Raw genomic sequence first — 15,919 nt, 5'->3', positions numbered from 1 at the left:
TCCGACCAGAGTTGGCGACTCTGCACAAACACACAGCCCCGGCCAGTCAGCGAGGAGAGGTCACAACTGCAATCACACTGACCGCACACAACAGCGGGGAGGCTCGCAGTCAACAAACTAAACAAACAATGCCAGGCTCCTCCAGCGTGACGATTCATTATTAACTGACAGGGTCAAAGTGTCCCTGTATCTGCAATCTCCAAACCGCGACAGCCCCGGAGATTGTGGGGGAGGCGGAGGGTCCGTATTGCAGGAGACCACAGCTGATCCTTCAATCCTCAGGTTCGTTCTGATCATTATTAAGTTTTGTGTTGTGCGTCTTTTCAGCAGTTTGGTTACGATTTCGTCCTGGATTCTGTTTGCACAAGTGTAAAGAAAGACTTGCCTTTCTCCAGCGCCTTTCACAACCTCAGGACGTCCCAAAGCGCTTTACAGCCAATGAAGTACTTGTTGGAGTGTGGTCACTGTAGTAATGTGGGAAACGCGGCAGGCAATTGGCGCACAGCAAGATCCCACAAACAGCAATGTGATAATGACCAGATAATCTGTTTTAGTGATGTTGGTTGAGGGATAAATATTGGCCCCAGGTCACTGGGGGGAGCTCCCCAGCTCTTCTCCCAACAGTGGCCGTGGGATCTTTTAATATCCACCTGAGGGGGCAGACGGGGCCTCGGTTTAACGTCTCATCCGAAAGACGGTGTTGGGGATGTGGGCGGCTCCTGTTTTACCCGACACCTCCCCTCCCCTCCGACACTTCCCCCCGGCACCTCCCCCTCCCCCGACACCTCCCCCTCCCCCGACACTTCCCCCTCCCCCGACACCTCCCCCGCGACACGCCCCCCCGACACCTCCTCCCCCAACACCTCCCCTCCCCCGACACCTCCCCTCCCCCGACACCTCCCCTCCCCCGACACCTCACCTCCCCCGACACCTCCCCCTCCCCAACACCTGCCCCTCCCCCGACACCTCCCCCTCCCCCGACACCTCCCCTCCCCCGACACCTCCCCTCCCCCGACACCTCCCCTCCCCCGACTCCCCCGACACCTCCCCTCCTCCGACACCTCCCCCGACACCTCCCCTCCCCCGACACCTCACCTCCTCCGACACCTCCCCCTCCCCAACACCTGCCCCTCCCCCGACACCTCCCCCTCCCCCGACACCTCCCCTCCACCGATACCTCCCCTCCCCCGACACCTCCCCTCCCCCGACACCTCCCCCGACACCTCCCCCTCCCCAACACCTGCCCCTCCCCCGACACCTCCCCTCCCCCGACACCTCCCCCGACACCTCCCCCTCCCCAACACCTGCCCCTCCCCCGACACCTCCCCCTCCCCCGACACCTCCCCCTCCCCAACACCTGCCCCTCCCCCGACACCTCCCCCTCCCCCGACACCTCCCCTCCACCGATACCTCCCCTCCCCCGACACCTCCCCTCCCCCGACACCTCCCCCTCCCCAACACCTGCCCCTCCCCCGACACCTCCCCTCCCCCGACACCTCCCCCGACACCTCCCCCTCCCCAACACCTGCCCCTCCCCCGACACCTCCCCCTCCCCCGACACCTCCCCCTCCCCAACACCTGCCCCTCCCCCGACACCTCCCCCCCTCCCGACACCCTCGTCCCCTCCGACACTTCCCCCCGACACCATCCCCTCCCCCGACACATCCCCCTCCCCTGACACCTCCCCCTTCCCCGACACCTCCCCTCCCCCGACACCTCCCCTCCCCTGACACATCCCCCCCCGACACCTCCCCTCCCCCGACACCTCCCCTCCCCTGACACATCCCTCCCCTCCGACACCTCCTCCCCCGACACCTCCCCTCCCCCGACACCTCCCCCCCGACACCTCCCCCTCCCCCCGACACATCCCCCCCGACACCTCCTCCCCCGACACCTCCCCCTCGACACCTCCCCTCCCCCGACACCTCCCCCTCCCCCGACACATCCCCCTCCCCCGACACATCCCCCTCCCCTGACGCATCCCCCTACCCTGACACCGCCCCTCCTCCGACAAATCCCCCTCCCCCTCCCCGACACCTCCCCTCCCCGACACCTCCCCTGACACCTCCCCCTCCCCGACATCTCCCCCTCCCCGACACCTCCCCTGACACCTCTCCCACCCCCAAGGGGGTCGCGGATGCCTGAAGTGACCCTCGCGAGGGGCTTGGCCTCCCTGTGGGGAAGCGGTTAGTCCACGGTCTAACAGCCACTATTGGCGTGAGGGATAGGGTCGGTCCGGCCAGGGTTTCTTGGGCCAAGGCCCCTGGTAGTTGTGTGAGGCCTTGTGACGTGGGCTCCAATCGGGCCTAGGACTTGCGGATCTGATACGTCTATGTTCAGCGCTCGCTGGCAGAGCAAAGGCAGCTTTCCCCCGCCCGTACCATCTGCTGTTAATATAAATAACCCCACGTCTCTCTTCCGACGATAGCGGAGGCCCACTTATCTTTTTGTAGGTCCCACGAGCTGCCATTTAAAGCCACCAACATTGAGTGGGATTCCCTCACCTTGACCAATGGGATGTCAGTGGGGTTTGGCAGCCTGAGAAATGTAGCCCTCACCAGGACCCCTCAACGCATACACAAGAGCCTTCACATTCTCTACCCATTTGACTGTGTCTTTCAGAAGCAGGGACTTCAGGAGCAGGACCAGTCCCGGAGGCTGCAATGGCTCAAGAGGGGAAGTCCCGGAGAATTGGGATCATCGGCTTTGGTCACTTGGGTAGGTTGAAAGAAACAAACAACTTGTATTTCTATAGCGCTTTTCATGACCTCAGGATGTCCCAAAGCGTTTCACTGCCAATCAAGTACTTTTGAAGTGTAGTCACTGTTGCAATATAGGAAACACAGCAGCCAATTTGTGCACAGCAAGCTCCCACAAACAGCAATGTGATAATAACCAGATAATCTGTTTTAGTGATGTTGATTGAGGGATAAATATTGGCCCCAGGACACCAGGGATAAGTCCCCCCTGCTATTATTCAAAGCAGTGCCCTGGAATCCTTTATGTTCACCTGAGAGGGTAGTCGGGGCCTCGGTTTAACATCCCATCCGAAAGATGGCACCTGCGACAGTGCAGCGCTCCCTCAGCACTGCCCCTCCGACAGAGCAGCGCTCCCTCAGTACCGCCCCTCCGACAGTGCGGTGCTCCCTCAGTACTGCCCCTCCGACAGTGCGGCGCTCCCTCAGTACTGCCCCTCCGACAGTGCGGCACTCCCTCAGTACTGCCCCTCCGACAGTGCGGCGCTCCCTCAGTACTGCCCCTCCGACAGTGCGGCGCTCCCTCAGTACTGACCCTCCGACAGTGCGGCGCTCCCTCAGTACTGCCCCTCCGACAGTGCGGCGCTCCCTCAGTACTGCCCCTCCGACAGTGCGGCGCTCCCTCAGTACTGCCCCTCCGACAGTGCGGCGCTCCCTCAGTACTGCCCCTCCGACAGTGCGGCGCTCCCTCAGTACTGCCCCTCCGACAGTGCGGCGCTCCCTCAGTACTGCCCCTCCGACAGTGCGGCGCTCCCTCAGTACTGCCCCTCCGACAGTGCGGCGCTCCCTCAGTACTGCCCCTCCGACAGTGCGGCGCTCCCTCAGTACTGCCCCTCCGACAGTGCGGCGCTCCCTCAGTACTGCCCCTCCGACAGTACGGTGCTCCCTCAGTACTGCCCCTCCGACAGTGCGGCGCTCCCTCAGTACTGCCCCTCCAATAGTGCAGCATTCCCTCAGTACTGCACTGGGAGTGTCTGCCTACATTGAGTAACACGTATGGGTCTATAGGCAGTGACTGAAGATGAAATCTCCCATATAGTGGAGAGAATCTGAGTTGATGCTTTGCAGGGAAATGTCTGGATGCCTCCTGTTCAGGTGAAGCCCTCAAGAGATGATGCCCCATTGGGTCTTGATCTTTGCAAAGATTTAACTGTGTTGAAGAGGAGCATGCAAGCTCAAAGTCTTCATCTCTCTCTTCATACCTCGCTTGCAGGCCAGTACCTGACTGAGATGATTGAGGAAGAAGGGCATCAGCATGGCCTCGAATTGGCCTTCGTGTGGAACAGAAATCAGGAAAAGATGGCAGGGAAAGTCCGAAAGGAATTGCAGCTGGAGGATCTGAGCACGTTTATTGAGAGGTGACAGATCTCACCTTAATATGAGAGGAATGGCCAATCCTGGGTACCACACTTTAGGAAGGATGTCAAGGCCTTGGAGAGGGTGCAGAGGAGATTTACCAGAATGGACGATAGCAAGGCGGAGGGGCTGAAAGATGAGACTAACTGGGCGGGAAACTAAATGGATGCTCAACGGCTGATGGTGAAGTGGTGGAAGGAGGGAAGGAACGTTCGATAGACTGGAGTTGGAAGAGCCGAGCGGATGAGCAGAAGGAGGGTCTGAGATGTCGGTTCAATGGGCCCCCAGGTCAACCCCTCAAGGGCATTCTGCCCTCAGTGCCCAGGACAGTGGGTGGGTGGGTGGGGGAACTCACCATGTGGTTACTGGTGGGATTTGTGTGATGTCATTATGACTTGCTTTATTACTGTCCCTCATTGCCAAGACCTGTCCTCCTGGGGCCTTGTTGTCTCAGGTTCCTGACTTGACAATGGAGCAACGGCCTCACCTGGTAACGGAAAACCAGCGATGGCGCATTTTTGCTGTTTAATGAAATTGGTTATTGTTGTCCAGGATGGCTGCCCATTGGCTGTTTTTTCCCCCCAGATGTGCCGACCTGATCTTAGAAGTAGCCCATCCTCAGATAGCAAAGGATTATGGGGAGGAGTTTCTCAAACATGCAGATTTTATGGTAAGTTTTGCCAACCCAGGACTTTGTGGTCTTTTGATGGAGGCAATAGCACACTGAACAAAATCAGGTTTCTTTCTCAGGGGAGAGGGGTTGAGATGCAGATAAAACTAAACACTTCTCCTCTCTCCTTGCCTCTTATTGAAAACCTCAGCAACCATCCCATGGGTGGCAACAACAACTTGCATTTATACAGCGCCTTTAATGTAGAGAAAGGTCTCAAGGCGCTTCACAGGAGCATGATCAACAAGAGAAAATGGACCAAAGGTGGAGCGCTTAGGACAGATGACCAAAAGCTCAGTCAATGAGGTGGCTTTTCAAGGACAGGAGGGAGGTGGAGTGGAGGAGGGGTTTAAGGGAGGGAATTCCAGAGACTCGGGTCCAGTCAAATGATGGCACGGCCGCCAATGGTGGGGCAAAGGGGAATGGAGTGTCCAAAGGGCAGAGTCTCTGAGTCAGTGCTTTACATCATTGCCCCCTAGGAATTGGTTTGAAACTGTCCAAACTAATTCCTCATCGGATGCTTCTGGCCAGCAAGTGAGACTGACCACCCCATTGAGTCAGGGCAAAGTTCAAATCCAGGCCCCAGGGGTGACAGGACGAAGTGTCCGCGAGAGACACCTTGGGGAGGGTAAATAGTGAAAGATTGTTCCCATTGGTTGGGATTCGGTACCGAGGGGGCACAGACTGAGGATTCTCACTGGGGGAACGGGAGGGGTAGTTCGATGGAATGTTTTCACACAGAGGGGCATTAGAGCAGGGAATGTGTCACCACAAGGGGCTATTGAGGCAGAGACTGGAACATCAGCTAAAAGGGAATTGGGTAAGGGTTTGAACAGGAGGAAATGGAGAAAAGGAATTAAAGTAGATCAGCTACAGTTAAACCGCTAGTACTGGCACAGGCTCGATGGGCTGAATGGTCTCCTTCTGTGCTGTAAATTCAATGATTAAAGAGCAAGACCTCAAAGAAAAGAAAGAACTTGCATTTATGTAGCACCTTTCACAACCTCACAAACTAAACAGACCCACCCAAACACAAGATGTTCCAACACGAGAGAGGTACAACTCAGAAATATCACTGTTCGGGGCGGGGGTGGGGACGGGGGGGGGAGGTGTTCTGGGCGCTGAATTCTTCTGTTCCCCCTGTTTCCCACACCGGCATGGTTTCTTCCTGTCCCACAGGTCGGTTCTCCCACTGCATTGGCGGAGCAGGGAGTTGACACCAGATGTCGAGAGGCAGCGAGGAGGTACGGACACACGCTTTACGTGCCCTGTGGGGCCCTCTGGGGGGGAGAAGATATCCAGAAAATGGCGGACAGAGGCACGCTGAAGGTGAGCAGCGAGGAGACCGAACCTCACAGGGTCTCCAATGGAGTCAAAGGGCGGTTGACCTTTCTTGGTTCCTGTCTTACTGGGTGCGTAGAGTGTTCTTTCCTGGCTCACTCTGTCCTCTCGGCATTGGATCCGGTCTCACTGGGTTAGAAGGTGAGAAGGATACCAGAGTGAATTCAGGGGCAAAGAAGGAGAAGAATATAATCTTAACAGGGAGGATTGGAGCAAGAGTGTGTGTGTGAGGGTGGGGAGTTGGATGGGGTACAGTGTGTGTGTGTGTGAGGGTGGGGAGTTGGATGGGGTACAGTGTGTGTGAGGGTGGGGAGTTGGATGGGGTACAGTGTGTGTGTGAGGGTGGGGAGTTGGATGGGGTACAGTGTGTGTGTGTGAGGGTGGGGAGTTGGATGGGGTACAGTGTGTGTGAGGGTGGGGAGTTGGATGGGGTAGTGTGTGTGAGGGTGGGGAGTTCACAGAATCACAGAAACCCCACAGTGCAGATAGAGGCCATTTCAGCCCATCGAGCCTGCACCGACACATATCCCACCCGATCCCCGTAACCCCTACACCAACACATATCCCACCCTATCCCCGTAACCCCACGTATTTAATCCCCCTAACACTAAGGGTCAATTTATCATAGCCAATCAACCTAACCCGCACATCTTTGGACTGTGGGAGGAAACCGGAGCACCCGGAGAAAACCCACGCAAACACGGGGAGAATGTGCAAACTCCACACAGACAGTCACCCGAGGCCGGATTCGAACCCGGGTCCCTGGCGGATGGGGTACAGAGTGTGTGTGAGGGTGGGGAGTTGGATGGGGTACAGTGTGTGTGAGGGTGGGGAGTTGGATGGGGTACAGTGTGTGTGAGGGTGGGGAGTTGGATGGGGTACAGTGTGTGTGAGGGTGGGGAGTTGGATGGGGTACAGTGTGTGTGAGGGTGGGGAGTTGGATGGGGTACAGTGTGTGTGAGGGTGGGGAGTTGGATGGGGTACAGTGTGTGTGAGGGTGGGGAGTTGGATGGGGTACAGTGTGTGAGAGGGTGGGGAGTTGGATGGGGTACAGTGTGTGTGAGGGTGAGGAGTTGGATGGGGTACAGTGTGTGTGAGGGTGGGGAGTTGGATGGGGTACAGTGTGTGTGTGAGGGTGGGGAGTTGGATGGGGTACAGTGTGTGTGAGGGTGGGGAGTTGGATGGGGTACAGTGTGTGTGAGGGTGGGGAGTTGGATGGGGTACAGTGTGTGTGAGGTTGGGGAGTTGGATGGGGTACAGTGTGTGTGAGGGTGGGGAGTTGGATGGGGTACAGTGTGTGTGAGAGGGTGGGGAGTTGGATGGGGTACAGTGTGTGTGAGGGTGGGGAGTTGGATGGGGTACAGTGTGTGTGAGGGTGGGGAGTTGGATGGGGTACAGTGTGTGTGAGGGTAGGGAGTTGGATGGGGTACAGTGTGTGTGAGGTTGGGGAGTTGGATGGGGTACAGTGTGTGTGGGGGTGGGGAGTTGGATGGGGTACAGTGTGTGTGAGGGTGGGGAGTTGGATGGGGTACAGTGTGTGTGAGGGTGGGGAGTTGGATGGGGTACAGTGTGTGTGAGGGTGGGGAGTTGGATGGGGTACAGTGTGTGTGAGGGTGGGGAGTTGGATGGGGTACAGTGTGTGTGAGGGTGAGGAGTTGGATGGGGTACAGTGTGTGTGGGGGTGGGGAGTTGGATGGGGTACAGTGTGTGTGAGGGTGGGGAGTTGGATGGGGTACAGTGTGTGTGAGGGTGGGGAGTTGGATGGGGTACAGTGTGTGTGAGGGTGGGGAGTTGGATGGGGTACAGTGTGTGTGAGGGTGGGGAGTTGGATGGGGTACAGTGTGTGTGAGGGTGGGGAGTTGGATGGGGTACAGTGTGTGTGGGGGTGGGGAGTTGGATGGGGTACAGTGTGTGTGAGGGTGGGGAGTTGGATGGGGTACAGTGTGTGTGAGGGTGGGGAGTTGGATGGGGTACAGTGTGTGTGTGAGGGTGGGGAGTTGGATGGGGTACAGTGTGTCTGAGGGTGGGGAGTTGGATGGGGTACAGTGTGTGTGAGGGTGGGGAGTTGGATGGGGTACAGTGTGTGTGAGGGTGGGGAGTTGGATGGGGTACAGTGTGTGTGTGAGGGTGGGGAGTTGGATGGGGTACAGTGTGTGTGAGGGTGGGGAGTTGGATGGGGTGCAGATTCAAGGTTGAAAAATCTGAAACCTGTCTGGTTTTCCCCTGCCCCCCGCCGACCTGCGGTCTCCGCCCCCTGACGTCCGCCCCTCGACCCCCGACCTCCACACCTCTCCTTGGCTGCAGCCTCGCAGCTCAGGCTTTCCCAAAGGGCGGCCAATTCGTCGGAGACGGAGAAAATAAGTCAAATGAGAGCCTGCTGTTAAATTCATCCAAACATTGGCGCTCCCCACATTCCCGGTCTCCCGGCCGCTCGACCCCACTGCCCGTGAATATCGGGGCTTACTCTCTCTCCGTATATGGCGGGACGTTAGAACGGACGCTGTAATTAATTCACGAGCATTCAGCGAAGGTGGGAGCCACCATTTTAATTGATCACCATTTAATTCTACAAAAAGTGGTGAACTTTATGCCATTTTTAACCAGAATTGTATCAGACACCCATCCCTTCAAATGGCCAGAGCTGGGAGATGGGCCGTCCTTGCTTTGGCCTGATTGAGTGGGACTGAGCGGTCAAGGGGTTAACTGATAGTTGACCTTTGCCCTTTCCCGCAGGCCCTGAAGGTCACGATGAGCAAACACCCGGACAGCTTCAAGCTGGAGGGCTGCCTCCAGGAGCTGAAGGAGAGCGTGAAGGGCCAGCGGACGGTGCTGTACGACGGGCCAGTGAGGAGCCTGTGCCCTCTCGCACCCAACAACGTCAACACCATGGCTGCTGCAGCCATGGCCGGGCACAACCTGGGCTTTGACCGAGTGCAGGGCTGCCTGATAGCTGACCCCAGGTAAGTGCCACTTCTGGGTCATCAAAGGGTCACTCGTCATTCAGAGATGTCGGGGCCAAGGTGACCTTTCAACTTTAGCAAGGCCCATCGTCTAAGAAGAGCCTTATTGGGCGCATCACACTTGGAGTAAGTTACTCCTCAAAATATTAGGATTCACAGCATTACAGATTTATTAAGCATTTGATAATAAATGTTATTAGCACTAATTAAACACGTTCTTAACATCAAAACCTGGCGAGTTTACCGGTGAATCCACACGTTAACAGTGAGGTTGTCGGCTGATCATCGAATCCTGAGCTCTCGCCCAGTCATTACTCTTTTATATCGTTTAGTTTCCAATCCCGAATCATCCGTTCATCTCCCCTGTCAATCACTTCAGTTTTACATATCCTGACTGATCTGTCATCAAATCCTGTGGCTGAAGACAGTTACAGAAATTCATGAACTATCCAAAGCCAGTCATACTCTTCCTTCACCCTTGGCTGTATTCCTTTCGACAGATGTGGCCTTCCAATGTAGCCTTTACATACAGCTGTTTATGTCTGATCACTACATCCACCTTCAACTTTATCAACACCTAACCATCATACAACAACAGCTTGTATTTATATAGTGCCTTTAACGTAGCAAAACGTCCCAAGGTGCTTCACAGGAGCGATTATCAAACAAAATCAGACACCGAGCCATAGAAGGAGAAATTAGGACAGGTGACCAAAAGCTTGGTTAAAGAGGGAGGTTTTAAGGAGCATCTTAAAGGAGGAGAGAGAGGCGGAGAGGTTTAGGGAGGGAATTCCAGAGCTTAGGGACCCAGGCAGCTGAAGGCGCGGCCACCAATGGTGGAGCGATGGAAATCGAGGATACTCAAGAGGCCAGAATTGGAGGACCGCAGAGATCTCAGAGGGTTGTAGGGCTGGTAGGAGGTTAGAGAGATAGGGAGGGAGCGAGGCCATGGACGGATTTGTAAACAAGGATGAGAATTTTAAATTTGAGGTATTGCCGGACAGGGAGCCAATATAGGTCAGCGAGCACAGGGGTGATGGGTGAACAGGACTTGGTATGAGTTTGGATGCGGGCTGCAGAGTTTTGGATGAGGTCAGGTTTATGGAAGGTGGCAGATGAGAGGACGGTCAGAGAGCGTTGGAACATAAGAACATAAGAAATAGGAGCAGGAGTAGGCCAATCGGCCCCTCGAGCCTGCTCCGCCATTCAATAAGATCATGGCTGATCTGATCCTAACCGCCAATCCACTATCACAGAGCCATCTCCTGAATCTAACAGAATTAGACACACGAAATAGGAGCAGGATCAGGCTACACGGCCCCTGGGCCCGCTCCGCTACCCACAGGGCCATGACCGATCCGAACCTAGACTCATGTCCAAATTCCTGCCCGCTCCCCGTAACCCTTAATTCCCTTTACTTCTAGGAAACTGTCTATTTCTGTTTTAAATTTATGTAATGATGTAGCTTCTACAGCTTTTTGGGGCAGCATATTCCATGGACCTACCACCCTCTGAGTGAAGTAGTTCCTCCTCATCTCAGTTTTGAAAGAGCAGCCCCTTATTCTAAGACTATGCCCCCTAGTTCTAGTTTCACCCATCATCGGGAACATCCTCCCCGCATCCACCCGATCCAACCCCTTCACAATCTTATATGTTTCAATAAGATCGCCTCTCATTCTTCTGAACTCCAATGAGTAGAGTCCCAATCTACTCAACCTCTCTTCATATGTCCATCCCCTCATCCCCGGGATTAACCGAGTGAACCTTCTTTGTACTGACTCGAGAGCAAGTATGTCCTTTCTTAAGTATGGACACCAAAACTGTACGCAGTATTCCAGGTGCGGTCTCACCAATACCTTGTACAACTGAAGCAATACCTCCCTATTTTTATATTCTATCCCCCTAGCAATGAAAGCCAACATTCCATTGGCCTTCTTAATCACTTGCTGCACCTGCATACTAACCTTTTGAGTTTCGTGCACCAGGACCCCCAGATCCCTTTGTACCATTAAGATAATAACTTGCTCTACAATTTTTCCTGCCAAAGTGCATAACCTCACACTTTCCAGTATTGTATTCCATCTGCCAAATCTCTGCCCACTTACTTAGCCTATGTCCCCTTGCAGGTTTTTTATGTCCTCCTCACTCACTACTTTCCCTCCCATCTTAGTAGCATCTGCAAACTTTGATATGTTACACTCGGTCCCCTCCTCCAAATCGTTAATATAGATTGTAAAGAGTTGGGGACCCAGCACTGACCCCTGCGGAACACCACTAGTTACTGATTGCCAGTCTGAGAATGAACCATTTATCCCAACTCTCTGCCTTCTGTTAGATAGCCAATCCTCTATCCATGCCAGAATATTACCCCCAATCCCGTGATTTTTTATCTTAAGCAATAATCTTTTGTGTGGCACCTTATCAAATGCCTTTTGGAAGTCTAAATACACTACGTCCACTGGTTCCCCTTTATCCACCCTATATGTTACTTCCTCAAAGAACTCCAGCAAATTTGTCAAACATGACTTCCCCTTCATAAAACCATGCTGACTTTGTCCTATTAAATTATGATTATCCAAATGTCCTGTTACTGTCTCCTTAATAATGGACTCCAAAATTTTACCTACCACAGATGTTAGGCTAACCGGTCTATAGTTTCCAGCCTTCTGTCTACTGCCCTTTTTAAATAAGGGTGTTACATTAGCAGTTTTCCAGTCTGCCGGGACCTTTGCTGAGTCCAGGGAGTTTTGGAAAATTATTACCAATGCATCCACAATCCCTACCGCCACTTCCCTCAAGACCCTAGGATGTAAGCCATCAGGTCCAGGTGATTTATCCACCTTGAGTCCCATTATTTTACCGAGTCGAGTCTGGAGATAACAAAGGCATGGATGAGGGTTTCAGCAGCAGATGAGCTGAGGCAGAGGTGGAGTCGACCTCCTATGTCCCTGTGAAGTTAAAAGATGAGTAATCTTCAAGACAGCAAAATAATCCACAGCTAACCAGCGCTGGACCCAGTACTCAAGGTGGGTTTGACCTGAACTGGACCCAGTACTCAAGGTGCGGTCTGACCAGAACTGGACCCAGTACTCAAGGTGCGGTCTGACCAGAACTGGACCCAGTACTCAAGGTGGGTTTGACCAGAACTGGACCCAGTACTCAAGGTGCGGTCTGACCAGAACTGGACCCAGTACTCAAGGTGCGGTCTGACCAGAACTGGACCCAGTACTCAAGGTGCGGTCTGACCAGAACTGGACCCAGTACTCAAGGTGCGGTCTGACCAGAACTGGACCCAGCACTCAAGGTGCGGTCTGACCAGAAGTGGACCCAGTACTCAAGGTGCGGTCTGACCAGAACTGGACCCAGTACTCAAGGTGCGGTCTGACCAGAACTGGACCCAGTACTCAAGGTGCGGTCTGACCAGAACTGGACCCAGTACTCAAGGTGCGGTCTGACCAGAACTGGACCCAGTACTCAAGGTGCGGTCTGACCAGAACTGGACCCAGTACTCAAGGTGCGGTCTGACCAGAACTGGACCCAGTACTCAAGGTGCGGTCTGACCAGAACTGGACCCAGTACTCAAGGTGCGGTCTGACCAGAACTGGACCCAGTACTCAAGGTGCGGTCTGACCAGAACTGGACCCAGTACTCAAGGTGCGGTCTGACCAGAACTGGACCCAGTACTCAAGGTGCGGTCTGACCAGAACTGGACCCAGTACTCAAGCTATTTTGACGTCTCCTAATTTGGTCCTTTAATAATTTGAAATTTGCTCTTTGACCCTGCAGTCTGTTGGATTGGCACGTTGTGGATATTGAAGTAACCGGTCCAGTGGACAAGGCCTCAGGCCACGAATTCACAGTGAAGACCAGCCGGAGGAACCCGGCCGCCCCGGGGGCAGTGACGGGTACGGCCACCTATGCTTCATTCTGGAGCAGTTTGCTCAGTAAGTATGAGATCCCACCTCACTCTCGACACTCCGACTTAAGGCAGGTCAAGAGCTGGTCAAGCTGGACTGGTGACCGGTGAGATTGAGATTGGGAGTTACCGGTCAAGCAGCTCAAGGTTCAGATAACTCCTTCACTGACTTCTACAAAACCTGATGGAATCACAGTGAAAGAAGATAGAAAGAGTTGCATTTATATAGCGCCCGATCACACCTCAGAAATATTTCAGAGTATAACAGACAATGAATGACCTTTTGATGTGCAGTGAGTGTTTTATGTAGGCAAATGTGGCACTCATCTTGCACACAATATAACAACTTGCATTTATATAGCGCCTTCAGTGCATTAAGATCTGGAACGCACTCTCCAAAAGAGTGTGCTGGAAGCAAATTCAACTTTCAAAAGGCAATTGGACGTGTACTTGAAGAGGACTAATTTGCAGGGGTGTGGGGAAAGAGCTGGGGTGTGGGACTAATTTGCAGGGGTGTGGGGAAAAAGCTGGGGTGTGGGACTAATTGGAGAGCCGGCACAACGGGCCGAATGGCCTCCTTCTGTGCTGTAAGATTCTGCGATTCTACAAGGCGCTTCACAGGAGCGTAAATCAGACAAAATCAAACACCGAGACACATAAGGAAATATTAGGACAGGCGACCAACAGCTTGTAACACTAACAGTTTCCAGCAGGGGACCTTCAGCCCATCGAGTCCTCCTGTCCACAGTCGACCCTGAATCCCATTATCAACAAGACTCCCATTATTGCCGGGTCCCTTTCTTGAAACCCCATTCGGGTTTCCTGTTCCACCCCGTGCCGGTAATCTGTTCCACACACTCACCATCCTTTCAGCACCAACATTTCCTCCTGCATTTCCTATTCTCATGTTGTCCTGAATAACGAAGGGGAATCCCAGAATATTGTTCCAAGCTCAGACCAACAGACCGAGAAGATGAATTTTAATCAGCGAAAAGTGAATCGAAGCAAGTTCAAACGGCCAGGCGCTGGTGATTTATTTCTTGTCGCTGAGACACTGAGCAACGACTGCAGCCTCCGTGCGATGCTGCCCTCTCCTGGATCTGTATTGAGGTGACAAGCCTCTTAGATTTTTACACGGCAGGATTTAGGCCAGTGTGTGAAAGCAGAATACATTCAAACAGAAACCACGCACAGAGTAACTTCCGAGATTTAGGAATTGATGGAGAAAGCAGCAATATTGGTTTCTAATAGTGTCAGCCACGAGGCCTGGCCAGACTGCGGGCTGAGTGAGGCCCGGCCAGACTGCGGGCCGAGCGAGGTCCGGTCAGTTTGTTTGTAAAATGAGGCCTGGGGCTGGATTTTTACACAGACAGCAATATCCAACCTAAACAGAGCCTAACTTTGCTCCCCTGTTGATTTCTGGCTCAGAGGAGTTATTAAATCAAAGTTCATGAAAGGCAGGGGAACCTAAAGTGACACATTTACAAATAACAATTGTTAAACAGCAACCTTCCTCTTCCCCATTCTTAATAAATACCCCCCAGCTCATTCTGCATCGAAGTCATCGCTGTTTGAGCAGGAAGAGAGCCACAGAAAGCCCCACCCCTGAAAATCACAGGCCATGCGAGCTCAGAAATCCGGCCTTTGGGAATTCCAGTTGAGGGTTTACTTCCTTTGACGGTTTGTTGAATCGCTAACCTTTTCCCTCACCACCCTTCCCCAGATTGTAAAGGTCATGGAGGCAAAGTCTTTCTGTGCTGAGGAGCCGCCCAGTTCGTCCCTCCTGCAGGAATTCAGCCATCGATCAGGCCCTTGGAGCCATGGCCATCTCGTAACACAAGCAATAAAGTGCAGTTACAAATGATTTCTCAAAATCTTGTCCTTTGTCTCTTCTCTACGATTTGTGACAGTGAAGGGTCCGTTACTGGACCTAGACTTGGGCCAGCGAGCCCCCGAACCAGGGATCGCCGGGAATTGCTCCTCGTGCCTCACTAGCCGGGAGATACCGGCACTGGTCGCACCTCCAGACAGCTCACCCGAACCAAGGGATCACACGGAGCGGGTAGAGTCTCTCCGGCCATGGGGAGCGGGCAGTCTCTCTCAGGCCATGGGGAGCGGGCAGTCTCTCTCAGGCCATGGGGAGCGGGCAGTCTCTCTCAGGCCATGGGGAGCGGGCAGTCTCTCTCAGGCCATGGGGAGCGGGCAGTCTCTCTCAGGCCATGGGGAGCGGGCAGTCTCTCTCAGGCCATGGGGAGCGGGCAGTCTCTCTCAGGCCATGGGGAGCGGGCAGTCTCTCTCAGGCCATGGGGAGCGGGCAGTCTCTCTCAGGCCATGGGGAGCGGGCAGCCTCTCTCAGGCCATGGGGAGCGGGCAGTCTCTCTCAGGCCATGGGGAGCGGGCAGTCTCTCTCAGGCCATGGGGAGCGGGCAGTCTCTCTCAGGCCATGGGGAGCGGGCAGTCTCTCTCAGGCCATGGGGAGCGGGCAGTCTCTCTCAGGCCATGGGGAGCGGGCAGCCTCTCTCAGGCCATGGGGAGCGGGCAGCCTCTCTCAGGCCATGGGGAGCGGGCAGTCTCTCTCAGGCCATGGGGAGTGGGCAGTCTCTCTCAGGCCATGGGGAGCGGGCAGTCTCTCTCAGGCCATGGGGAGCGGGCAGTCTCTCTCAGGCCATGGGGAGCGGGCAGTCTCTCTCAGGCCATGGGGAGCGGGCAGAGTCTCTCAGGCCATGGGGAGCGGGCAGATTGGGGAGGGGGGGTTACGGGGAGGTGATTGGATCGGGATGTAGGTTTCTGCCCAAGACACCTAATCAATGACCATTGGTTTTTGGTGCCTCCTCAGTACTGCACTGGGTGCGTCAGCCTGGATTTTGTGCTCAAGTTGACTTAAACCCATGACCTTCCGACAGGCAAGATCGCCGCCCAC

At 54.5% G+C, this 15,919-nt stretch overlaps 1 protein-coding gene across 1 annotated transcript; it reads left to right on the top strand.

The window, feature by feature from the left end:
- aspdh (aspartate dehydrogenase domain containing) lies at positions 1-14,863 on the top strand. The gene is made up of 8 exons (XM_085970883.1): positions 1-282; positions 2,623-2,718; positions 3,970-4,114; positions 4,698-4,782; positions 5,962-6,111; positions 8,857-9,083; positions 12,870-13,027; positions 14,723-14,863. The coding sequence occupies exons 2-8, from the start codon at positions 2,664-2,666 to the stop codon at positions 14,758-14,760; spliced, it is 858 nt and encodes a 285-aa protein (XP_085827009.1). The 5' UTR covers positions 1-282; positions 2,623-2,663; the 3' UTR covers positions 14,761-14,863.
- The last annotated feature ends 1,056 nt before the right edge of the window (positions 14,864-15,919 follow it).

Source organism: Somniosus microcephalus, chromosome 30 (genome assembly GCF_052327205.1).
Source record: "Somniosus microcephalus isolate GS21.2 chromosome 30, FLI_Smic_1.0, whole genome shotgun sequence".
Lineage (NCBI taxonomy): Eukaryota > Metazoa > Chordata > Chondrichthyes > Squaliformes > Somniosidae > Somniosus > Somniosus microcephalus.
Note: the sequence above shows the minus strand (reverse complement) of the source record. Positions and strands in the feature narration are given on the sequence as shown.